This window comes from Notothenia rossii, assembly GCF_949606895.1.
Source record: "Notothenia rossii genome assembly, chromosome: 11".
NCBI lineage: Eukaryota > Metazoa > Chordata > Actinopteri > Perciformes > Nototheniidae > Notothenia > Notothenia rossii.
Window position 1 is genome coordinate 51,360,315 of NC_136910.1, and position 27,097 is coordinate 51,387,411.

Here is a 27,097-nt window from a genome sequence, read left to right on the forward strand (position 1 = left end):
TCTACCTCCCAGCCCGTCTCCGTCACCCCCCTCCAGAGGGGGCCTTGCTGGGACTCTTGTCAGCCGAGCTCCCCCCCTGCTGAGACCCACAATGGCAGATTGGCAACCCTAATACCACAGCTCTCTCCATCTGCCTGAATTAAAACCCAATTGGCAAAGGGTTATGGGAATTGATGGATCAGGGAGAGCTTTTTTTATTTATTTATTACATTTCTTGTGTGTGGGCGCATTTTAGGGGGAAAAAAGTAATCAGAGGAGGAGAAGCTCGAGGGGTATCAGTGAGAGGATTAAACACTGAACTAATACAACTCGATGCAGAGCCGTTGTTAGCCCTTTATTAAGAAGGATGCATGTTTGTTTTCAAAAGGACGGGGCCCATTTGTGTATGTGTGCGCTTGCAGGAAGTGCTTGTGAGGCAAGCAGGATGTGCAGGAAGTGTTTGGCTTGGCGGAGCTGCCAGCTAGGTTGCTGCTCTGAGGATTGCTGATGCAGGGGGGTATCCAATGCAAAGATTCCCTTTTTATTTTGTCCTCCACAAAGAACACACACGCACTAATAAAAGGAATCCAGTAAAGTCAGCTGGGATGGAAACGAAGCACACAAGCCGTGAACTGAAGTGGACCGGGCTGTCATCTAATTGAGCCATCCATCAGTTTTTCATTCTGTTGCGAGGAAACGCAGGAACCTGGTCACTTATGAAAACGTGGGAGTGTGACAGACAAGCCACACTTATTACATAACACGTCCCCGCTGCACAAAGTTGCAGTGTCAAAATAGGACAGGGTGAAAGAGAAGGGTATGTCGGGACAGAGGGCTTATCAGAGGTGAACTTAAGTGGTGTTATGTCAAATGGAGGGTTTTTAAATAATTGTATTGCCATAGTCACGAGGTGCAACTAAATATTGCCTTATATAACTTCATCTGACTGCAATTATTATTTTTGTATTATATAGGGAAAATATAGTTCTATATGCATCTTCTTATCTGGCATGGGACTCTGTATCCTTTATTCCTTCTTTTTTTCTTCTCATTTTCATAATTTGCATTGTGTAAGAGCTGAGCAAAGAAAACACTTAACATTAGACACTTGAAAGGAAATATAAGAAAATAAATGGAAGCAAGTGATCCATCTTCCATCATGTATCACAGGAGTAGAAAAGAGAAAGGATAAGAATTGAAGTAAATACAGATAAAACGGGCAAAAGACGAGACGGGAGGAAAAGAGTTTATATCGGTGCAAATTCAACCTGTCTTCAAATTCTCTGCAATATATCCTCCGCCTGCGCTCGCGTTCCCGCCCGTCCCGTATCTTCTGTGTTGACAGCTGATGGGACGGGCCCTTTCCGTCAGGATTAGACTCAGCACTTGAGCTCTTATACATTACACATGACCTTATCGTTACAGCTACCTCTGACTTCAATGTCGCTACAGATTTCCCCTCGCTCTCCGGGGCCCACTACTCCATTCACCAACCACATACATTATAGATATACATCCTGTCCAAATAGATCCCTGAGGGAAGCACTTGGGATGAGGTAAACCCTTCATACAGGGACAGACAAACACTTATAGACATTTAAAAATCGTCTGATTTGTCTTCCATGTTTTTTGCCAAGTTGCAATTTCCCTGAACCGTTCTGAGATCTAACATCTGCTTTCACACTTCACCACATGTGTTTGATACTTGGTGCCAACCACTTTAAGGAAGAAAAAAAGTGTGAAAATGTCCTTTTAATCAATCTTAAGGTGTACATAAACAACACGTTGAGAAAAAGATGTGGTCAAAAAGATTAAAGCTGCGAAAGTTATAAAACTGTTCAGCAAAAACCAATGAATCTGTCTAATGTTTTTTTATTTTTACCAACCAGATTCGTCAGGCCATATGACCTCGTCACCCCTGGGCTCACCCACATCCCACAGAGGAATGCACCCGTCTCTATTAAGCCCGTCCATGGGGCACTCGGGCTCCCTGCACTCTCCCATCAGCTCGCTGGGTTCGCCCATGAACGGCTTGACATCACCCTTCTCCGTCATCAGCTCACCGATGGGCCCCCACTCCATGAACTCGCCTGGTATGGGATACGGCCCCAGCCTTAGCCCCCAGGTAAGGCCTGTCACAGACTCGCAGATAAGTGCATATACAAACTTGTAAAAAGTGTGTTTTATTACAGTTGCTTAGTTAGACACATGTTTTGTCTCATTTTGTGTACTTCTTTACTTACTTTTGCTATTTCAAGTGCATTACTGCGTTCCAATGGTAAGTATGCCAAAATGCAGTGCACTATGAGAACCTGGATGGACACTTATTTAGTTTGAACGTGTGGAAAGCTCAACATTTCTTACACTCAACAATTCCCATTTCACCATAATGGAAGCAGCTGGAATGCCGTGATTGCATTGCTAGATAGCCAGTTAGCTAGATAGCCAGTTAGCTAGATAGCCAGTTAGCTAACAGTGGTTTTCACTTCCGATGAGAGCACAGCTGCTCCATGCAATTTGAGATTACACTGCCGAGTCAAATGGTACACTGCACAAGCATATGTAGTTCAAGGTGGTTTCATAAGGTCTTGCAGTGTTTTCACACAGATATAAAGATGCCCTATAAACTAACCAGTAAAAAAACTGTTGAATTGTATCTCTTACAAACTGTAATCACATGTCTCAGTAGTGCAAATTACAGTCACACACACACACACACACACACACACACACACACACACACACACACACACACACACACACACACACACACACACACACACACACACACACACACACACACACACACACACACACACACACACCATGTATACATCACTTCAGGGGACATTACATTGACTTACATGCATTTTCTGGAGACTTATCCTAACCTTAACCATAACCAACACATGCCTAACCCTTAACCTTACCCTTAACCTTACCCTAACCCTAACCCTAACCAAGTCTTCACCCTAAAATTAATGATTCCCCTCATGGGGACCTCCAATTTGTCCCCATAAGGGAAGCCAGTCCCCACACGTGACTGTGTAAACAGATTTGGGTCCCCACAAGTATAGTAATGCTAGGACATGCACGCACGCACACACACACACACACACACACACACACACACACACACACACACACACACACACACACACACCACACACACACACACACACACACACACACACACACACACACACACACACACACACACACACACACACACACACACACACACACACACACACACATATATAGTATGATTTTCCTAAGCCAGGCCCCAGCAGACAGAGGCTCCACTTTGACCCCAATGCCACAGTTAATCAAGGCCTATTCAACTGGGATTGCACAGTACTTTACTCTGTCACTCCTTCTCCTATATCTCTGCTCTATTTGTCAGTCTCTCCAGCCATTTTTTGAGCTCGTCTCTATCTTTCATTCTGCTTCTCTCTGGCTGTCCTATTTCTTCTTTTCTTCCCTTTTCACATTTTGTTATTCCTTGTCTGTTTTACACTATCTCCATTTCCTGTCTCTCTGTCTTTGCCGTTTATTTTGTTCCATCAATAATCCTTTGGTATTAAAAAAAACACACACACACACACAATTAAGACATGAAAGCCGGCAGTGGCCCAGTTTCCATCTGGAGCCATATCTGAAATTGAAATTGTTTCCCCCCTAAAATGCAATAACTGCCCTTTTTTTGTGTTTGTGAATAATTGTGTTTCTAGTGTGTCGGCAAACGTGATGCTATTTGGGATGGGCTCTCTTTGCTATTGTTGGGCTTATCGCCGAAGTGTCCCACATGTAATGGAGTTAAGGCTGGATTAGGGGCACTTTCAGAAAGCGGCCAGAATCTTTCATTGCTAGAAAGCCTTCCCCCCCCTTCGGCAGCCGCCTCTTTTTTCTGGTTCTTCGACATTTTTCAATTCCAACACTTTGATCTGCGCTGCTGTTTCTGTCCCGGAGCGGCACACTTGGTATGCAGGTTGGATATTTAGGTAGCAAACGTTACAGTTGTCTGTCTCAGTCTTATTTGAATAATCTATACCGGGAGCTTAACTGATTATTTTACTAGTACTAATGTTAAATATGTAGAAATTACGTGCATCATGACGGCAAGTATTACACGCTTTACAGAAGATGTGCTTTCCTCTTTGTAGTATTTAAACGTACTGCAGCTTGGCCAATCCTGTCATTTCTACCAGCTGTATAAAGAGCAGGAAACAGCTGCTTCTACCAGTTTTAATACTGTATGTACAGTAATTACAGCATGTATTTGACTTATGTTATGGGTCATGTCTGGTTTCCAGTGCTCTACAGTGCTGTGTTGTATTTTACTTGCTGAAACAGCTGGTATCCGAGTCAATTGCTACCAAAAAGGTCCATTGCCATCACTTTTATTTTTGTTATAACAATTTGTGCTATTCATAATTTACTCTCAAAGTTGTGAAATACAGGTATTGATGTGACTAATATAGGGCAGCCTAAGATCCTGAAATGAAAGGGCGAGGTAACGAAAAACGATACTACTTCTGATGCGTTCAATTTCGTTTCAATAGTGAGACAATATAATCATTTGAGAAGTACAAACATGGCTTTCATCAACCCTTCTCACAGCAAGGGGTTATAGTTGGGACGGGTAAGATTAGGGTGGGGAAATGAGCACCTCCCTTTTTTTTGTAAGGCTTACCACCCGTTTCAATTTGCCAGTTTGCGGTAAAGTAGTCAAATTAAACCAATATATTTTTTCAGTAATGACTGTATTGTGTGACTATAGCAGGAAGTATTGTAAGTACTAAGAGAAATGTATGGTCAGTATTTTACAGAAAGACACTTCGACATGTACATTAACAAGTGAGGCAATATAGTAGTTTGGCTAACACCTCCCTTTAAGTCCCCCTATTTACCATGTTTAGCAGTAAGCAGTACAACAATATAATAAACGGTTTAAGCAACACACAAAAAATACAGTTTTAAATGTTTTATTAATTAACTGTACATGTCTTAGAACTTCTGCTACATACATTTTTATATAATTAGAACTGTATTTTCCCTATATTATCTTTAATATGTTTATACACCAGCCTTCAATTATAGGTTATAGGTGTTGACAAATGCATAAATGAACACCTTACCTGCATTCAACTACACAATAGTGTGATACAAACCAATTATAATTATTCTATTCATAAATGCTAAATAGCAGGATTTAAGTCAAAAACTGCCTTTTTAATTACCCAAATATAAGAATAAAACACAGTTGAGGTTATTCCACCTAAACTCTAGTGCCGTATGAGTGCTAGTGTTGAAACATTTCAAGTACAACTCAGCTACAAATCTGACAGGTACTCATGTTTGAAGATTTGAGCCGTTAAGGGTGAACGTTTGCATAACTGAGACCATCGAAGCTGCTCACGATTGCTCGGCGAAGGCGGGGTACGGCAGTTTGATGTGGCTGGTGCGGCTCAGAGGTCAAAGCCGGTGTCAGGGCCCTGTGGTCGCGAGGCGCAGCACTTGTGAGGAGACGTGATCTGAGTCAAACGGCGAATGCCACTTGCTCTTAACACTCGGCTGACTTGCTGTTTTCATGAGCAGTTGACTGGAACGGGATCACAGCATAGCCTCCTCCCCACTCAACCACCCAGAGGCTATTACAAGTTCCCCGCCTATGCTAAGAACACACACACACCTAAGCACATAAGCATGGAAACACTTACTGACTGTCAACTCTCTTTCATGTGGCCACACATTTTGTAAATTACATACGTTGAATTCTTCCTATTCAAGGTCATTCGCATAGCTCATAGAAGATCAAAATCATAGAAAAGGTCATCGCACTATGGTTATTTTTCCTGTTTACTTCGTTCTTACTGACTTTCTTATTAAGGAAAGGTTAATTCATATTCTCCCATTGGAGGAAGTTGTCTTGGTAGACCTAGTTTACCATCAACTACAATCATCAGCGTCTACTGTTAGAATACAACTCAACTCTAAGATTATAATATAATCCAGATAGAAAAGTTATTCAACCACTCTGGTGGTTCTGGTTAAAACATGTGCATTTCGAATGGTAATCGGTGAAAACAATGAGCTTTATCTATCCCCTACATCAAAGACTTAAATTACAAGATGATGGAAGCTGAAGATGGGATGAACAGAACTCCTATTCTTACTGGAATATGACATCCTCAGTCAGCCAAACCACATGTAAAGAGAGAGACGGTCCTTTATCATCTGCCAATTCTTACATCTCAAACAACGGTACTTCCCCTTGAGCTCTTTCCCCAACATCCAGACACACTGACATGCTGTGGTTGCATACTAAGTGTGTCTTGTCGAGTCTGTGTGTCCTGGCTATATATATCGTTGAAAATCAGATCTGCATTGTTCTGAGGAGGGTCACACACACATGTTTCAACACAACAGCTTTGTCTGCAATGCATTTTGTCTTTATTTAGGTGGTTTTGCCGTTTTTAGGTTTGTCATTTCTGCCCCGGGGAACTTATCACGGGTGTGGTGCCAGGCCACCAATAGGATCAGTCCCATCAGTGGTCGAATCTGTGGTCTAGAACTCCTTGAAGACACAGACTATCATTCGATCACAGGCAACACAACTCTCCAAGCAGCTGGAAGGGATTACACTCAGGGTCGAGACACATTCTACCCTCCCGAAGACAATGGTTAGAGTTGTCTGGCTGTTGTTTTCTGCCGAACCACTGCGACTCCTTCAATCTGTACCCCTCTGGCTTTTTCGCTATCCCATAGAAACGTTCCTGAGAACACTAAACCAACGACAAGTCTCCAGTGTCTCGCAAGAGGCCAAAGAAATACATATACTGTATGAAGCAAAGACACAGAAAAACACTAATGTGGAAAAGGTGTGAATGTTTTACAAGGAATTGAACACGGCCTTAATAAGTTATAAATGAGCGGCGTTGGTGATGTCATGAGCCCGTCTCGGGTACCTCGTATTTAGGCGAGGGTCGCTAGGAGACTGAAGCACAACACACTCAAGAGAAAGAGAGGAGAAGAGGGGGGGAGCGTCGTGGACCTCAGCCCCTTCCTGTGTGCGAGTACTAAAGGTCCATTCCGCTGCTCTGGTCTTTGATGGACCTCGCTGTAGTCACTCTGCATGACATCATGGTTGCATGGCTCTAATGGCCACACAAAGGGGCTGTGTGTAGCGTCCCAGGAGAACAGTTAAGGCTCTCTAACGTCAATCAACCCTAAAATGGATGAGGTGGGGTGGTGGGGGGGTGCATAATTTGTTTTAGCCGAAGCTGTCTCCAGGTAGCAATTACAAGCCGTTTTAGAGACCACTTTTTCCCCCAGCAATGGTAGCTCGCTGATGTGTAACTAATGTGCAAAATACATTTAGTTGTGTCCCTTAGTTCTTAGTTTACTGCAAAGAAAACATCAGAAAATGTTCCTGTTGGTAAAAATAAACCCTATCAAATAGTTTCCCATACTGTTGTTGCTATTAATGCAAATGTCCTGCATCTGTTTCGTATTAAAACTGTTCCAGGAGTCCAGGGATCAAATTCTCTTTTCTTTCCCTAGAAGGCTTTTGTGTGCAGGATGTTTTGCTTTGGTAGATGACGCTGACAGTCGTAAAAGTACAGAAAGTAGAGTCAGTGAACAAGAACATAACCGTATATCCTGTAAAAGCAGAACACTTGCTGAAACCTAGTGGTAATGTAGTGGACATTGAAATACCTAGGAACGCACCATGGAGCTGCTAAAGCAAAGGTACTTTCCAATGGCTTTTTTTAACCGTTACTTGTTCTCACAGACCATAGGCCATCATTTAAGAACTGACAGTCTGAGGGTGATAGCGCTGGAGTCTGTCTGTGTGTTCTGACTTGATGGGGGCCACACAGGAGACGAGCCATTTACGAGACGGCAGCTATACGGAATCCAAACAGTAACATTAGGCTTTAGTTTCAGAGAGACGCCTCCTAATGCCGGCTCTAGACGTTGCGGTTTAAAAGCCTCAGGGGCACGCATTTATTTTAGAGTTTCAGATAATCCCTATAGGGTTTTAATTGCATCTGGTGGTGTGATCTTACAGCAACTCAACACTGACTGCGGACAGGCATGTATGCTGTGGCCTGTCAGTGAACTATAACTTTATGACTAATTCTACTTTTAACACACCTGTAAAACCTGTAGCTGTGCTAAAAAAAGTTGGTCTCAGAAGAATGTATAGGCATAGGGTTTGTAAAGAAAGGAGGAGGCAAACCTCTTTTTATCAACAGTTTAAAAAATAACATTGCTGAACGATAATAAATGCACTGACAAGACCGACTGACTGTTTTTGTACCATGTTCATACAATAGATCAAATAATGGGTACACATTAACAAAGGGGTGCAGTGATGACTTAATATTGTTGTACATCCTGGAAGTTAGAATCGCAAGGGGTCCCTGGTCAAAAAATAATTCGATTTTTCAATTGGCATTAAGCAGAAAATAAGATCTTTGGAAAATATACATTTATGATACTTACATGTTTTGTTCGGACACCTATTCTCCCAAAATGAAAACTAATTTTCTAACTTTCGAAGGTAAATGCAACTTAACGTCAACACCGCCAAGCTAACTTATGCGTGACGATGTTAAGTAGTTTAATTTAGCTTCTTCGAACATTCACAAGTGTCAAGTCATTTCAGGCATCGGCCCAAAACAAGTAAAAGAAACACTGATTTGACACCACACTATATTACGTCTGCCAGAATTTGTGTGAATCAGCCCCCCCCCCCCCCCCCTTTTTGTATTTTAAGATCACTTTCTCATTGGATAACACTGATTAATACTAAAGCATTAATCAATACACCAGATTAGTTTGTTAGTGGTCAGGAAAAATACCAATGAACCAATGCCAGCGTTACATGCTAATGAGGTACAAATCTTGGAATGTTGAACAAAATGATAGTGGATTTGTCAGTCTTTATCTGCTGGAAAGTGGACAGTGGATAACCAAATTACTTGAAGAAGGTAATCAATCTAAATGTAACTTCCTGCTGGATTGTGTGCTATTTGGCAAAAATAAATGGCACTCTGTTCATTTTCCATGTAGCATCCAAGACGACGCTAGTATGATGAATGGCTTGATGGTAATGGACGCACTTGGAAAATGAATCACTGGATGGTCGTTTTGACACTAAAAATACTTGATCCATCACTTAGTGATATGTTGGACAATTTTCAAGGACTTGCTGGAGGATATACCAGAGGGCAGTGGAAACAGTAGTGGAATACTCACAGGTTGATTTACAGTTGGAAAATGGAAATATGAATCGCTTATTTGACAAAGGAAATGGATGCTCAGTTAATTGCGGGAGGACTTGTAATGGACAATGGAAACACTTTAATGAATCCCTGTATGACAGGCAGATTACATATATGAGCATTATCACATCCACATCAACATAAAGGTGTGTTATACAATTTATAAACAGTTTTGAACTTATGAACCAGGTTTTCCCACATGGCAGTGACGATAATAAAATGTGTACTTTCCCATACCCATTCTTACTAAACACTAAACCAGATGGATGAAAATGCCACTGAATAAAGTGAAACTACATTTTGGAAAACAGGTTAGGATTTTTGCTCAAAATCTGTCAATCACAACATGTAAATGTCTGCAAAGTCATTTTAAACATGAAGTTAGACAGACTGAAAGGTAACCCATTGATTGATCAGTTATGATGATTGGGAATCCGCTGAACTCTGACTCCAAGAAAATAGAATGATGTGTTGATGTGTCATTTGGTTACTACATGGACTTTTGAAATAGTTAACCAATAAATAAAATAAAGTTTGATTGACATTTTTCAAAACTAATCTTTAAAACCAATCCAAACAGGTTAGGGTAAAAGTAAATATTGTGATGTATATCCGAAAGAAGGAAAGGAAAGAGATTGTCACAATTCAAACACTCAATGAAACATTTATATAGTGATGAGGATAAGAAACAGACATAGGAGAAGTCTGGAGTGAAAGGAGAGAGACTCCAGGGTTTTAAGAGCTGCTGTGTCAGTGGTAGGAGCAGCACTGTTTACAATAATAATATAAAAAAACACCCTGATGCTCATCCACCCTCACACCAAGCCCAAAGGACACAGTAGTAAACATGCATGCATGCACACATCCATAAGTCCAGAAGATAATAAGCAGGAACACACGCATAACTCCAGAAATAAAAATACACTATGCATACCCAACCCCTATGTGCACACACATGGATGCTAAAAAAACTAAGGTAAACACACACACACACACACACACACACACACACACACACACACACACACACACACACACACACACACACACACACACACACACACACACACACACACACACACACATACATACACACACACACACACACACACACACACACACACACACACACACACACACACACATACACACATACACACACACACACACACACAGACACACACACACACACACACACACACACTTACGGCTGAGGGGAGACAACAGCTGAAAGTCACTCCTCGTATGCCCACTCCATTGCTGCATGGCTCACTGCCTTTCGTAGCAATGATACTCTTAATATCCTCTTTTCACTGTAAAAAAAGTTTCTTACAAAACCCACACGCACTCACGCACAAGCGCCAGCAGTGCTTTGGATGATTCATGTTATCTGTTGCGACGCAGCATGGGGCGAGTGTTGGAAACCTCCGAGCTGTCTAGAATAATGTCTGCTTCCTCCGAATTCTATCCACCGGGAGAGAAAAGCGTTTTATTAGAGCCGACTGGCAATCATCTCAGAGCTACTCTACAATAGGGCAGGCCTCGAAAGGATTTGATATGTTGTCACTGAAGACTTTATTAATGGTTAATAAGTAGTTTATGTATCCACTTACAGATCGTTAATAAGCCATTAAAAATGCATGCTTTTTTTGGTAGCCACAGGTTGTGGTCCACATGTAAGGGAAGTATCTCTTTTGTTTCATTTTAGCCTCTCTTACATGTATCCAAAATAAACATCTATCAACACCAAAACAGTTTATTAATGGTCTGCAGTATTAGCATTTCGAAAATAGACTTTTAAGGATGATTGTTTTATGTAAAAAGCAAGCTCAACACTTTAAAGTGCTATTTAATTAAACATGACATGCTTATTGTCGACCTGGAATAATTGTTCACCATCAATAAAGGGTTTTTTAATGACCTATCTACGAAGTTTACTTTATCCTGTTGCTCCCATTGAGATCATTTTCCAAATTGTATTCTTACTTTGAGAACAATAATAATGTGTATTGAAGAAAAGGTGCAGTTAAAATGAAATCTGGATTACAAACAAAGTCATACCATTTTAGCTGAAGAGGTTTCAGTCCATCTGCAAAGTGGTGGTTAATATATTGTTATTTTGGACAGTCATTTAATGTGTTTGTGATGTACGCGGATAATGTTTAAGGTTTCCTATTGGAGTGTTTGACCTAAATAACACTATTGAGCTATTATCTTACAAGTTGGTCATTTTTTTATTAATCTCACGCAAAGTGCACATACACCATAAGCTCTGTTTGTTTACAAGAAAACACCTCAAGCACGGGGCCCCTTTAATATTATAGTGCCTCACATCCATTTTCATTTCCTTCTCTTGACTGTGACTTCCAAATGTGTCACATGTACAACCTATTTGCAGACGACCCCTAATTGTACCTTCAAATAACTAAACTACTGGTTGTTGTGATTCTTGCTTGTTTGTTAGCTATGTCCGTTCAAACAGGTGTCTTTCAAACTCGTTACCGTTCTGTAATGGATCCCAAAGGGTGTCGTACTCTGAATATACCCAAAGGGCTGCAGAAGAGCGTCCCCATTAACACTCCCCCTGTTTGGAAACCTGATCCCTAAACTCTGCTCATACAGATCCGGATAAGACTTGCCACCCCGTAAGAGGCGAAAGTTTTCCCTCATTCCTCCCATACTCTGCGGGTTCCTCGAAGATAAGTTTGCTTTTGGAAGGAAGTGATTGTCACAAGGTGTCAGAGGTCGAAGGTGACGGGGTTATCATGTGGTCGCATCGTGACCCGATCCCTGTCCTCGCCTCTCAGAGGGCAGCTGGTGAGGTGTCAACACAAGATTTGTATCCTGTCCACTCGCACCTTCTCGCACTTCACATTCAAGCTCTGGAAATTCTTCCTCGCCACAAATTATAATTCTTAATTGCTGTGACGGTAAAGTAGAGCATTCTATTCCTGGCCGTGTTGTGCCTTCGCATAATAGAAAGCCTCTGAAGGAATTCTGGGAGGGCGCTTGGAAAGAATATAACTTTTCTCCGCGTTAAAAAAAGGTGCCCTTGAACTGGAAAGCAAGCAAGTGGAGTTCCACATGAGGGCTGTGCATTGAGGAGCGGTGTGCTAGGATTTGATGTCTCCTTTTGAAGTGTCTTTATGAGGAAAGTCTGTGCTCTGACTCTGAATCAAGCTAAGCCCGTCTTAGGCAGAGGCCTCCACTGTCTCTGCGCTCCTCTCTACTTCTCTCCTCTGTTCACTCCAGGGACGACTCCTTTCTCTCCGTTTCACCACCATGTGTGTTGTCACAGAATACTAATGGACCTGCTCTGCTGCCACGATTGTTCTTTCTATTTAAGAGAATTAGGATTTACTAAGACACCTAAGCCCAGGCAATTCACGGCAGTAATTGATATGCTTTTAGTGAGATTATATCTATTTATTCGATCTCAATCTACTAGTTATCTATTAATTATGATTGACGTCTATATATTAAGGTTTTTGAATGAAACACCTTGTTTTTTAGTTGTTGTTGGAGCCTATGGTTTTAGTATAGTGACTGATACAAATATAAATCAATGAATTTATGGACAGGAATTTAAAAGCAGCCATATATTATTATATATTGTTTTTTGTTCCACTTTCTAAAATATGAGTAGTTTCTGCTTTTTGTATCTCTTTTATCTTACTGTTTATTAAATATCTTAGGGTTTTTGGACTAAACCCAAAAAAGGCTTATTGTTTTCTGAGTTCTAAAGAAACTAATCACATGTTCTTTCATTAATGCCCAGGGAATACAAATACAGTATGCTACACAAACTATATATATCTCACTTTAAGCATTCTATTCAGAATGAATCCATTTATCAATGCACCCACTCACGACGTCTGAAAACTGTTATCTTTACCATCAGCCCTTCAGGGTTGCCATGCCCTCCGAGGGAGACTTTCTTAATCGCTTTTTTACATGTCTGACAATTGCGGCCTTGCGCAGACGCCAGCGGGTGGCACAGGACACATAATCACATGTATCAATTCTGTGCGGAATCTGACACCCACGAGCAGACACAGCGTCCCACTGTACTGCATGTACTAATCGAATGTCCTCCACAACATGTTGCGTAACACCCGCAGCACATGAAAATATGTTATTCAGCTGGAGCGTGTTGTACAGTGTACTGCAGGGAATCTTATGTCCTACATTTCCAGTGCTTGATGATAAATGCCCCTCGTTTGTTTCCCTCCCTCAGTGTGAAAAACGTTTCTTCTCCTCCTCAAAATACAGTCTGTAGTCAGAGGATTGTCTTGGGGTTTCCCAAGACGATGAGGCTGTACACACAGCTGCCATGCCTCCCTGTCAAGGACCACATGTATGTGTTGGAGGGGAGGGCGCATGTATTCTATTTCCAATCCCAGTCATGAGCCACTCTAATCCCCCCTGCCTTGACTCCATTGCCATGGGGCAGAAGAGAAAGAAAAGCCCCCCCCCAAAGCATGCCTACCCCACTGTGGGGAGCCATGTATCTGAGATTGAGTTGCAGGTTTACTGAAAATAGATTGTGAGCGGAAGAGTCTTTTCCTGTCAGGCAGACAAGAGGGGTTTGATAGAGACGATAGCAGCAAAAGGAGACAGCTCTGTTAGCGCTGCACGGGGAAAAGACTCGTTTAACTGAGGTAAGACCTCAAGTGTGTGTGTGTGTGTGTGTGTGTGTGTGTGTGTGTGTGTGTGTGTGTGTGTGTGTGTGTGTGTGTGTGTGTGTGTGTGTGTGTGTGTGTGTGTGTGTGTGTGTGTGTGTGTGTGTGTGTGTGTGTGTGTGTGTGTGTGTGTGTGTGTGTGTGTGTGTGTGTGTGTGTGTGTGTGTGTGTGTGCTGTGCATGGATCATCGTGCAGATATGTGGGTGTGTGCACATGATGCCAAAGCTCATTCAGAACAAATGATGCAGCTTTTCTTTCCGGGTGCTTTTGTCACTTGGCGAAGCTTCCACAAATCTTCCTATTCCTTGTGAGAAAGAAAGGCTTTTTTAGCACAAGGCAGTATTTTGCAAAGATATATTAATATTAATAATGTTTCTCATTTACATTTATGTATGGTAGTTTAACTGACACATTTAGTTTCACTCCAATATAAACTTTGGTCACTTGTTTGATTTTCTGCAAAGGATTATCTTTTTTCCTTTTGCAATTAATGACATCGTAAAGTACCACTGAATACAATCCCCAAAAGATGTGTTCCCTAAGCTTTGTGTTTGTGTGTTGCATTACATTCAGTGTGTATCTGTACAAACCTGGTAAAGAGCAGGCCTGGTGTGGGTGTCAGGTTTGAATTGGACATTTTCATGTAGCGGAGGGCTTACCTTAACCCTTTTGATCCCACTGTACCCACCATTGGATCCATCAGTCAAATGCATCCAAACCCACATCATCTTTATATTCGAAATTCTGGTCAGTTTTTGAAGTCGAGTTCCCGTGACAGCACATAATGTCATGCTGAATTACGTGGGAAATATATAAAACGATGCAAAAGACATCTAGAAGTTCCTATTTGATGCGATGAGAAAGCACCATGGCTTGGAATATTTCAAACACTGTAACCACGGTGTATGGCAGCTTCAAGCAACAATGTATATGCTGATATTTTCTCAGAGTAAGGTGAAATGAAAAACCAGGAGCCACATGTCCCCAGTGTGTGGTGTGCACGACTGTGTGCATGCACAGCCATGTGGCTTCTGTTTAGGTGAATGCATATGTGTATGTACTGCATAAACAGTAAATGCTTCTCTGTGGCTTTGGAGGATCTTTGTCATGTAAATAACGAATGACTCAACCAAAGATGCGGATGAATTGCATTGTGGGAAAGTGTAGAATCCAGCATTGTCGGGAGCTTGACTGGATTTGGATCTCCGCCTTTAATTTGTGTTCCCGAAACTTTATAAACAAATAATACAAGTATTTGTCTGGGATGGCTTGATGAGTTAGAAAGCCAGTCGCAGAGCCCAGACATGTACCGAGGCCTTTCCATATGTGGAAAATAAAAAGTGTTTTCGACTCTGTGAATCCATGAAGTCACTACCCATTTCTTCACCTTTTTTACCGAGCTTCATGATAATCAGTCCAGTCGTTTTTCCGTAATCCTGCTTACAGACAAATAGAACATTACCTCATTTGCGAGGTAACCATATGTATGATCTGTAGAATACTCTGTTATGAAAAGGAATCATTGTTACAGCCACAGAGTTGATAAATAAATCTATTCATTGCAGACATTTGGAGCCACATAATCAACATCCATAAGTGCTGCGTGGCTGTTTGGTTTATATACCGTATGTTTGTGAAAGTGATGTATATACATCTCTGTGTTCTTCTACTTTGTAGCTAACTCTGTCAGATCCCCGTAAACACAGCTGAAGACAACAAACTATTTTAGACCCCATCATAAAAACAAGATGTTTCAGCAGAGAGAGAAGTGGTTTCTCTGCTAAATTTAGAGCAGAGACTTATTTGCTTGCTATTAGACAAACGTGGTAATACAAATGAAAAACGTTTCGCTACATGAGCTCAAGTCCTCAACTCCTGCTGTAGCTGTGTTTTTTGTAGAGTACACTTGTCTGAATAAATTCCTTTTTATTTCCCCTTTTCCCCCCAGTGTAATTTCGTTGTAGCGTTAGCCTAGTCAAGCAAACTGGTGCTTTTACTTTCCCAAAATTTGCTGCTCGTCTTTATCTCCATCGCTCTTTTTCCATCCAGTACATTTAGTGTTCCAGGATCATTTATATCCTGCCCCAACAACGTTTATCTGCTCTGCAAAACAGCATGGCGCTAGTTATAATAATTACCCTCCCTTTGCTCTACGCTTTTTAGCACAGAGAGGTCACTATATTTAATGTAAGCGCTTTTTTTTCAGAGAGGGAAGGGGAGCCAGTGATTGAAGTACAGGCTGCAGTTGCACCACTACTTAAACAAATGCTGTCTCTTTATTCCGCTGCACTGCTGCTAAATGTTGCAGTGGAGTTATGCTAGCGCTGAACATTTGGGAGCCTGGCGGGGCTTATAGAGAGCATGAATAAAAGAGTTCCTTGGGTGGAGCGGTGCAGGATCCTGCTGTGCCAGATTTAGATCTGAAACTGAGTGAGGAGAGAGCCAGAGGCAGCAATGAAAGAGGGCAAAAGAGCTGCTGCTGCTGGGAATGCTGACCATCTGCATTAAGAATGAGAAGTCAAATACAATTTTCACTTTCTACATTTTGGAAATCGTTCATGATATTGTTCATGATGTGCCTTCACTTAGATTTAGTATGTGTGAAACAGGGTGTCCAAACTCTTTTCACCGAGGGCCACATACAGAGAAGGCCGGGCCACTCACTAGAGGTGAGGTATATTGCCTCATATGCTAAGTTATATGTTAGCAAAATCAATCCAATGTAGGTCAATTAAGCTTGATGCTGTAAGAAACACAACAGCCTTCATCACAGCTCTCCATAGGGTTTCAATTATCTAGTTTGCAGCTCAAGCCTTAAAACAGAAGCTTCAGATTGCTTATAAAAAATAGTGTTATGCTTTTTATATCAACTAAGATTAGTTTGAAAATGTTTCCAACTTTAAATGATTGAATGTATTTGTAAAGCAGGCACACATGAATACTGTGATATATATATATTTGTACATATATATTTAATTAGTACAATATATGACAAGCACAAGTTGAATTTTGGGACATATTTCATTAGACTATTTGAATTATCTGAGGGCCGTTTCAAAATGGGCCCCCAGGCCATAGTTTGGACACCCCTGGTGTAAACAAACTAGTTCTTTCAACTTAGCTGACCTGGGGCTCATTCAACAGATAATGTCATCAGTTAGCAATGCTACGCCATCCGAATCATATTCATAATGCTTTTATTGTTTGTTCCCAGAGGGGACAATAGGGTTTGGTTACAGTTGCTTCATTTAACATACAAATTCAACACAACATAAATGATTCTGTCAGACATTACCTCAAAGTGCCTGACGCCTCAGGAGTTGTGTCTGATGCCACAGGCAGGAATGACTTCCTGTGGCACTCTTGGTGGAATGGGTCTCATAGCTTCTCTTTGACCTAACCAGCATGTCAATGAGTAGGTGGGAGACATTGTCCAAAATGACCCGTACTTTATGAAAGGCTTGGCTAACAGGCTGTATGATGTCACCTGTGATGAGTTCATCACGTACTGCTTTGTGACCTGTCGGCGTGTGTGTTTGTGTGTGTTGATGTTCCAGCTAAACTCTCCGATGAACTCGGTCAGCAGCTCAGAGGACATCAAGCCCCCGCTGGGCCTCAACGGCGTGATGAAGGTTCCCGCCCAGCCCTCAGGCACCATCCTGTCGCTCACCAAACACATCTGCGCCATCTGTGGGGACCGCTCCTCAGGTGAGTGATGGGAGTCAACGACCACGTATACAGGAAAAAGCACACGATACAAAAAAAGTTAATATTTAAAGTAAAGTGTTCACTTGGTGATATTAAGGACATATCTAAGACTCCTTTTTACATCACTGTCTTGCAATCAGCTTTTGTATTTGTTATTATCCCCTTTAATGTGATTAAAGGGGATTTATTAGTTAAATTATTAACTTTATTTAATTTTTTTATTTTCTTAATTATTATTTAGATATAAATATATGATTTGATAATACATGTTCCTTTATCTTCCTTTATTTATACTTTATGTGAATACATGTGTTTGTATTTGGAGCAGGACATGTATAGGCTAGGCTTGTAAACAACAAGTAAAAGGTTTTGGGGTAAAAAGTTAAATTTATTGAAAGAAAAAAAATACACTTTATTAGGTTTTTATTTTATGGTTTTAATGGGTTTTTAGTTTCATGTGAAAAATGAAAGATTTCTTGTGATTCTTGTTGTCTTCCATTCTTATGAATATATTAATGTTAGAATGACTCAAGTGACATTGATTGCAGATGCCAGTTAAAAAAACACATGATTCAAAGCCTTACCAGGAATACCTTGGAATTTAATGTATAATCTAAGGAAGAATTGTCGGCAAAGGTATACAAATACTTTTTCGACAGCTGGGATTACACATGAAATGGGGACTACCCAACGTTTTACCAAAGCTGTTGCTCCGACCACAATGAGAAACCTCGGAAGAAGATCCAAGGATGAACTTTGGTCAGAGACCGGCCCTGTGGACCGCTCTGGCAGAACTACACTCTGCAGCTTCTTGCAGTGGGAGATCTTTCCTGGAAGGACAACAATCATTGGAATTCTTCATACATCTGGGCTAAATGGCAATCAAAGAAGCCACTCCTGCTTATGATGCATGAGCGTAAAGGCACATGAAAGAAACTGACATCGTGAGACATGCAATAGATTGTACGGTCTGATGAAACCTACGCTCAAATAGAGAAGGGCTGTGTAGGAGGGAAACCAGGAACAACCCGTCACTCATGGGAAAGGTTTTTCACCCCCCAGGCTGAAGCTGGATGTCTAATTCATCGGACGGTTTCAGTGTCATCCTGCGTCATCGCCCCCATGCACCCAAAGGGGGGAAATCAAAACAATGTTTAATAGCGAGTCATGCTTCATTTAACTGTGTGCGGCGGCTTTATTTATCTTCTCTGGTGGTCAGAGCAGCTAACAAAGAAACAGTTAGAGCAACCCTGGGGAATTCAAAGGCCTCGATCCATCATATACAACAAAAAAGAGCTGTTAGGAACAGGAGAAAGAGACGGTTTGTCCTGTACCACAACATGAGAAAAGCACCGTAACGCCAATCCATGAGGGCCCTCCTTGCAGCTGACCTCCTGTAGGCCCTATCATTTTTACCCTAGTCACCTCGGCATAACCCCGCGCAAACACTCTTTTACATTACATGATATGTCATTTAGTTGATGCTCTTACCACAAGTAACTTACATACACTTCAATAATGTAGACTTCATATCTGCAGGAGCAATTTTGGATTAAGTATCTTGCCCAAGGACACTTGGACATATTGACTGCTGGGTCTGGGGATCAAACCATTGCACTCTGAATGACAGGTGCCAATTTACCCCCTGAGCCTAAGCCGCCCCCTTTATTGATAACTGATAACTGATGCTAATGCACCATCTACACCAGGGGTAGTCACTCAGTCGCCCGCAGGGGCAACGTGAGTCGCCCGCCGGGCATGTTCTAAAAATAGCTCGCCAAGCAAATCCAAAACAAAAAAGGAAATGTAATTAAAATAATCTACTCTATGCATAAACGAAACCTAAATCATAGCGAACTCTATCTACTTACTACAACTCTACAGTATATCTATCTAACACCCCTCCTCCCCCACCCCCACAATGAATATCGACCAATCACATTTTGCTTGATTTGCGGGACCAGCGTTGCAGTCGGGAAGAAAAGCAATGTGGCACCTCCCTGCTGATTTTCCTTCTGGCAGAATCTCCACAACACATCAGCCCCATTGAACAGCCTATCATGCCAGCCTATACAACACATGAGGAGCAGAGTTTTACTCTGTGTGTGTTGTAACTTGCATATATATTTATTCCACTTGACGCACACACAGGCATGGCGTAATCTCCACTGGGGACAGGGGGGACATGTCCCCCGCACTTTTCGAAATCCCGTTTGTGTCCTCCCACTTTACAAATATGTTTATTATTATTTTTTAATGCAACCCGTCATCGCCAAGGAGGAGCACACAGCCTCTGTGAGCGAGCGAGAGAGCTAGGGAGAGAGAGAGAGAGAGAGAGAGAGAGAGAGAGCGAGCGCGAGCGCGAGAGAGAGAGAGAGCTAGGGAGAGCACACTTTTATCTATTTAATATAGATAAAGTAAGAAGTCATTCCAGTGTGTACTATAGGACAGTACAAAAAACAGTTTAAAAGGGGAGTGATTAGTAAAATATGCATAAATAAAAAGAAAGAATGCTAATTAGGTAACATAAGATAAGAATAAACCAGTTTAAATGATTTGTTATTGGTTGTGATAATATTCTAAAGATGATTGGAGTATTGAAAAGTATACAGCTCCCTTTAGTATGAGTGTTGAGAGCTGTATCCATAAATTCATTTTGTACTCAAAGTGCAGCAGATTGGTGCATTTCACTTCAACATTTAAAAAAAAATCTTTTAGAGGAGGTGAGGACCCCCCTAGAAGATGTGAGATCCCCCCTGGAGGACGTGAGGCCCCCCCTAGAGGATGTGAGGTCCACCCCCAAATAAAGCAGGTTAAAATTATTAAATTGCATACATTTTCTTTTAGTAAACACTGAAAACGGGTCCCACAGACCCAAACAGCACACAAAGGTTAAAGGTAAGCATATAATATATAAATATAAAATATATACACTGCAAAAAAAAAAAAGAAAAGAGGAGTAAAAGTAGCCCCCGACTTGCTTTATTTTTTGAAAGTAGCCCTCATCCTAAAAAAGGTTGGTGACCCCTGATCTACACTAACCTCATGATTACATTATTATAAATGTCATTTAGTTGAAGATTTGACCCAATGCGACTTAAATACCTATGGTAGACTTCCATTTACCCTGAGCCACGGGTCACACCAATCAATTAACATGTTTGATAATAATTTGTGTTTTGCTTCCTGAAAAGAGGTTCTTATATGCTGTTGCTTTATCTTGGACTGTAAAGATTGGTAGTTCTCACATGAACTAGGCTTGAAATCATTTCTATATGCATTGGACAAACCACCTGTGTCTCTTTCTGTCCCCAGGTAAACACTACGGCGTGTACAGCTGTGAAGGCTGCAAAGGTTTTTTCAAAAGGACGGTGCGCAAAGACCTGTCCTACACCTGTCGCGACAGCAAACACTGTGTCATTGATAAGCGCCAGAGGAACCGCTGCCAGTACTGCCGCTACCAGAAGTGTCTAGCCATGGGCATGAAGAGAGAAGGTACAGCACATACCGTAGAGGATAAAGTCCCACTTAACCATTCCCTCACACCTATACTAATCCACATACAACACACACTCACACTGTAGACTGATGGTTTGGTTCTCGGAGGCAAATATGCTGCTTCATTCTGGTCTCATTTGACTAATCTTAGCTAGAACATTTTATTCAACTCAATATGGTTAGCCCACGAGACACGACCAAGGTTGGAAGATGCCCTTTTCTTGCTTCCTAGAAGTAAAGCAACTTTCTTTTCCCCATTCTGCCTCCATCCAATTTTACAGAAGCACTTGCAGCTGTACCTCTGCTCTGCCGCATCACGCTGTGCATTGCAGCCATGGGCTCTACTGTATTTAAAAATGTTCTGCTTCAAGCACTTCCATGGGGGGGGGGGGGGAATAATACATTCAGCTGTTGCAGGCGCAGGCATCCCAGAAGTATTGCCGGATGTTAAAGAGAGTGAGCGTTTCAGAGAACTGGCAGTCCTCGGGGAGTTCACTGATGTAGACTGAAGGAATACAAACTTTTACTCCCTCTGTATCCTCTGGATGTCACCGTGCGTGCCCTTGCATGCTCCTTATTATTCGCTTAAACTTTAAAGTTATGTTGGACAGCCTACCTAGTTATTGGGAAACAGGCTCGTTTTCAGGAACGCGAAATATTGTATTGTCAAATTGGATAATGTCTTGTAATTGAAAGGCACTGGGGGAAGCGTGCACCACATTCCTCAAATGAGAGGCTACTGGTGGAATGCACATACTGCTCCTTCCCTTTTCAAACGGAGACTGAGATTTAATCAGATGATGGTGAGGCCTCATGTACAGAACGTGTGGTTGTGTGAGGACAGACCGTTCATCAATCTTTCAAATGATATCTCTGTCAACTATTTGACAGACATTAAAACTATAACAGGCGTCTTTAACATAAACATAGCAAGGCTTTATGTAATGCCTGTGTGTATACGAGCATCTACGTCTTTTGTATCCATGTAAAGGAGAAATTCAAACTGCATTAATTACATAAACATAACAAGGCTTTATGTAAAGCCAGTGTTTATCGGAGCATCTACTCTGACAACTACAGCCATAACATTGACAAAGGGCAGACTCATTTGTTTTACTCATGATACTTTAGACAGCATCCTGACAACAAACATTGCAATGTTTTAGACCTCAGTGCGTCGTTGATAGTTTTCAAAGTCAGATAACATAATCCCGCTGTGGACAGGAAGAGCTTCATTTCGCCATTAAAGGATTTATTCAAGATGCAACCATCCGACATTCCTGCAAACTTAAATCACTTCTCCGCCAGCGCATAATAAACCCTGACCTCTCTCAGTACAGACTGAGGATTATAGACTCATCCACTGTGACGTTTACATGCTTAATGTTTCATTACCATGTTATATTCAAGTCTGTCTCAGCTACAGGTGCTTCTAAATGTAGCTTCCTTAGAGCAAGTACTTTTAACCCGTCATCAACAGGGTCAAATAAGTTGGTTAAAAAGAGTCCAATTGAAAAGTAAGCATTCTTTTGCTGATTAAACGTAGATGCAAATAAAAATCACGGTTGTCGTTATTAGGGTTCCAAGACTGCCATTTTGCCTATTCAAATGGATTGTTTACCTGCTTTCAAACAAATCTCACTCAACTGTGATAGGATAATACTACTTGGACTACAAACCAAAAACTAGAACACTAATGTCCGTCCCGTTGCTCACGATTTAGCGTTCATATGCAGATATATGTTTATCCAGATTATGTAAAAAGAGATGCATTAATTTACTGATTAAAATACCCTTTAAAGAAAGTGAATGTCTAGAAATTAGCAACAACAAAAATTGAATTAAAAGCAATTATTAGAATCAGCTGCATAATTCAAAATGTATTGGAATACGACCAAGTGGCATTGGAAAACAAATAGCCTTAGCCATGTATCGTCATGGGAACAGGACACAATGTACACACTGTATAAATGAACACTGTAGCCTTTTCACTCAGGCGTTCCCTCTTAATGCACAAATTGATTTTATCTTAATACTCCCTGGAAAAATGGGTTTGTTTGAAAAGGTTATATTTATCTGATGCTTCACTCATCACTCTCCAGTCTCCGAGAGCAACCCTGAATTGTAAACAATGCCTTGAATACCTCCTTTGATTGTCGGGCAGTACAGTAAAGCATCTCCGAGGAACGATTAAAGGAAGGGTCGGCCCGTGTGAGGAGAAAAAAAGAAAAAACCTGTTAGTCAGGTGTGAATTTTAACACTCCATGAGGGTGTTCAAAATATTAGCGCTCTCAGCAGCACACTTTCGCACATTGGACAAATCAATCACAGCCTCTCCCTATTATGATCACCACAGAATGCAGATACAGAGAGTCTAGATTATACCGAGCCACTTAGCGGGTGTAGCAAGTAGCTTCCCCATTTAAAGGTGAGTGAACAACAAGGTACACAGTGTTTTGGGATAAATGCTTTTTGGAAGGTTACATTCTATCCAAGGCCAATTTGTCGTGACCTTTGCTTGGCCTGCGCTCCTGTTCTTCTTGCTTTTATTTATATCATTGTTAGGCTCCTTACTCCTTTCAAGGATATTATCATTTACTGCCTCTTTTTTCGCCTCACTCTCAGCGCCGCCTAAGCCTCTCCCCATGCACCCCGAGGGCTGTGGTTAGAGAACAAGGCAGCAGTAGCCCAAAAGGCTAAGCGAATCCACAGAAAAACAGGATTAAATGAATTTATGCTCTCCCAGTCAGGAGAGGAGAGGAGGACGGTGGAGGTGGGGGTGGGGGTGGGGGTGTACGGGGGTGGGTGGGGGAAATAAAGCTAACATGATTTCAGCCCTCCTCACCTCTCTCTGACTCCCAACACAAGTATTCTACCCTTGGGCTGACCTCCACCGCCAGACTGCAGTTCCTCTAAAACGGGGCCCCTTTCCCTCTCCTCTTCTAACAACCCCTGCCCCCCCCCCCCCCCACAACAACCCTTCCAACAAGACCACGGCCTCTATGATTCAGGACTTGGAATAGAAACCAGAGTAAGGGAAGGACACAGATCATCCTGCAAACCCTGTGTACTGTGTGATATGTGTTTTTTGAGTCAAGACAGTTCTCCAGGTGTGTGTGTGTGTGTGTGTGTGTGTGTGTGTGTGTGTGTGTGTGTGTGTGTGTGTGTGTGTGTGTGTGTGTGTGTGTGTGTGTGTGTGTGTGTGTGTGTGTGTGTGTGTGTGTGTGTGTGTGTGTGTGTGTGTGTGTGTGTGTGTGTGTGTGTGTGTGTGTGTGTGTGTGTGTGTGTGTGTGTGTGTGTGTGTGTGTGTGTGTGTGTGTGTGTGTGTGCTAACGTTGGCTCTCCAAAAGTGCTTAATCATCAAAAGTGTTTCACATTAATTCATGAGTGGAGGATAAACGTATAAAAAAGCCACAGCACTTTCCTTGCGGTTTCTTGAATTAGGTAAATGATAGCTTTTGAAAAGACAAGACACACACACACACACACACACACACACACACACACACACACAGGCGTCTTTTCCATCCTCACTTGAGGGTGGACGTGCGGTTTCTCTTGACTCAGCCGCAGTGAGCTGGTGTCTGCACAGCACACAAACCACTTCCTGTGTCTCCTCGCCAAGCCAATCACACGACAGAACCAAGTTGTGCTTTAACCCGCTTTTACACACAACACGAAAAACAAAAAAAGGAACTACGAGACACAGTCTTCATTGACTCATGCTCTTTTTTTGATCCAAGCTATTCTGGCTACCACGCATGTCTTAAAGAAGCAGTGACAGACCATATATTATTTATGTGTCCATAAATGATTTGTATATAAAAGAATCCAGCTGTTTGTCATCGAGCACTACATAAAAAAACACGTCTCTTTGATAAGGAGGCTACGAGAGGCTCTTGAACATTTCCATGCTACTGTGTTACACATAATGTTGGTCTAAGGTCATTAATAAATTCTATCCGCACTGTCAAAGGAATACTTGATGATTGAACTCTCTTGGATATGTTTAATGGCATAACGCATACAGGGTCATGCACTTTTATCTGGCTTACCGAGACACAAAGCAGGCCCTCACACATGCAGACTTGACACATACAAGGGAATACTCACTCAAGCATGCACACACATATTGTATGTACAAGTTTGTGTGTGTAAATACAAATAAGGGCAAACTAGACTATGAACAATTTGTTTGTTCAGAGTTCAAGTCTTTAAACGGAGGAAAGATTCAGTGTCGAAAGCAGTTCCATCTACAACTGCATTGCATAACAAAATGAATCTGCCTTATCAAGACATTCAATATCAGATACATGTTGCATCATTTATTTTAGTAAAGTATTTTTTTTAAGTTGATTTCGAAATTGGTGGCACAACTTCCCTGCATTGACAGATTGGCAGATATTTTTTTATCTTTGCAAATAATTGACAAATTGAATAGATTTTTTAAGATGTTTGCTGACTGCTGCTGCATGAGATTAAACAACATTTAAATGTGTGTGAACCAAAACAGTAAGCTAAAAGAACCAAGGAATAGCGATAGAAAGCAATGCAGCTACTTTACTTGTACAGTATGGAGTCATTTTCCTAGAAAACCCTTTTAAGATCTTTAAAACCTTGCTGAGTAATGCTAACTCTGTAAGCCTTCAACCCTGAGTCTTCCCTTTAACACACACATGCATGCTGACATTGTATTAAGAGAACAAAACAAAAAACAGCAGTAGTGACCGGAACCAGTTTTGTTACATGCAGCCGTTCAGGAGGAGCGCCAGCGAGCCAAGGAGAGAAATGAGAACGAGGTGGAGTCCACCGGCTGCGCCAACGAGGACATGCCCGTGGAGAAGATCCTGGAGGCTGAGCAGGCGGTGGAACCTAAAACCGAGACCTACATCGAGACCAACCTTGGTGCGCCATCCAACTCGGTAAGTTGCTATTTTGCAAACACTCACATCCCGTATCATTCTGCAACAAGTCATCACACACATAAACACTTTGTGTGTATACATCTAGGGGTGGGGGTTAAAAACTCGTACATTGTATAGGTTATACTGGTTACTATGGTCAATTCTCACCAAGTATGAGCTTAATCTGCTCTCCAAAATCTCCCTGGCGCTGTCCTAACATTGTCCACTTACATTTTATGTTATTCCAGCTGCATGTTGCTCCTTGATATCATTTTTGAAATAAATTTCAGAGGTGAAACCGCACACAACATAACGGCGTTTGTCAGTTTTCAGTGTAAATAAACATATTGCTTATCGTTCAAAAATGATTGTCATGCAGATTGGAATTGGGACATTCGGTTTGGAAAGATACTTTTGACAGCTTTTAGTTGTCAGTCAGGAAGTCTATCTGCCGGTAAAGATGGATATGATTACTGTGTGTCCTCCCTCTTTCAGTCCCTTTGGAGTGACTGCTTGTAGTCTAGAGTGCTGCTTTACTTGTTCACCTTGCATCAGCTCCTTTGCTCAGCTGTGCGTTGCCTCATATATCCCCTCAGTATCAGCTGGGCACTGTGGGCTGTCTTTGACACAGAGGAGACTAAGAGTGATGAATAATGCAACAGGCAGACTAGTTCCTGAAAGCACTGCACAAAGCCTCGGCATCCTCTGGAAATTCTGCAAGAACATAAGAAACAGAGCAGCAGCGAGGAAGTAGGGTGAGAGAAGAAGAGAGGTGGGGGGGGGAATTAATATGCTTCAGGGGAGGGACATGTCCTATGAAGTAAAGGTAGAAATGTGAGGGCTGTTATGTGAGTAAATTGGAGCTTTTTTTTGGGGGGGGGAAAGATGGAAATGTAAGAGATGAGCGTTGACATAAGGGAGAGGGAGAAGGAGTGGGGGTGTCACGGGGGAGCGGCTGGCAGCTCAGACACACTAATGCACTGAGTGTGTTTGAGCTCAGCCTGATGGGTCCCTCGATGCCCGCTGCCT

The 27,097-nt window shown here is 41.8% G+C and overlaps 1 protein-coding gene across 1 annotated transcript in view; it reads left to right on the top strand.

Moving 5' to 3' along the window:
* Positions 1-27,097, top strand: part of rxraa (retinoid X receptor, alpha a) — a 103,770-nt gene that overhangs the window by 59,102 nt on the left and 17,571 nt on the right. The window contains exons 3-6 of the mRNA XM_079659565.1: positions 1,869-2,104; positions 17,516-17,666; positions 20,982-21,161; positions 25,917-26,086. Of these exons, the coding sequence (XP_079515691.1) occupies positions 1,869-2,104; positions 17,516-17,666; positions 20,982-21,161; positions 25,917-26,086 (737 nt within the window). The remainder of the gene's footprint in view (positions 1-1,868; positions 2,105-17,515; positions 17,667-20,981; positions 21,162-25,916; positions 26,087-27,097) is intronic.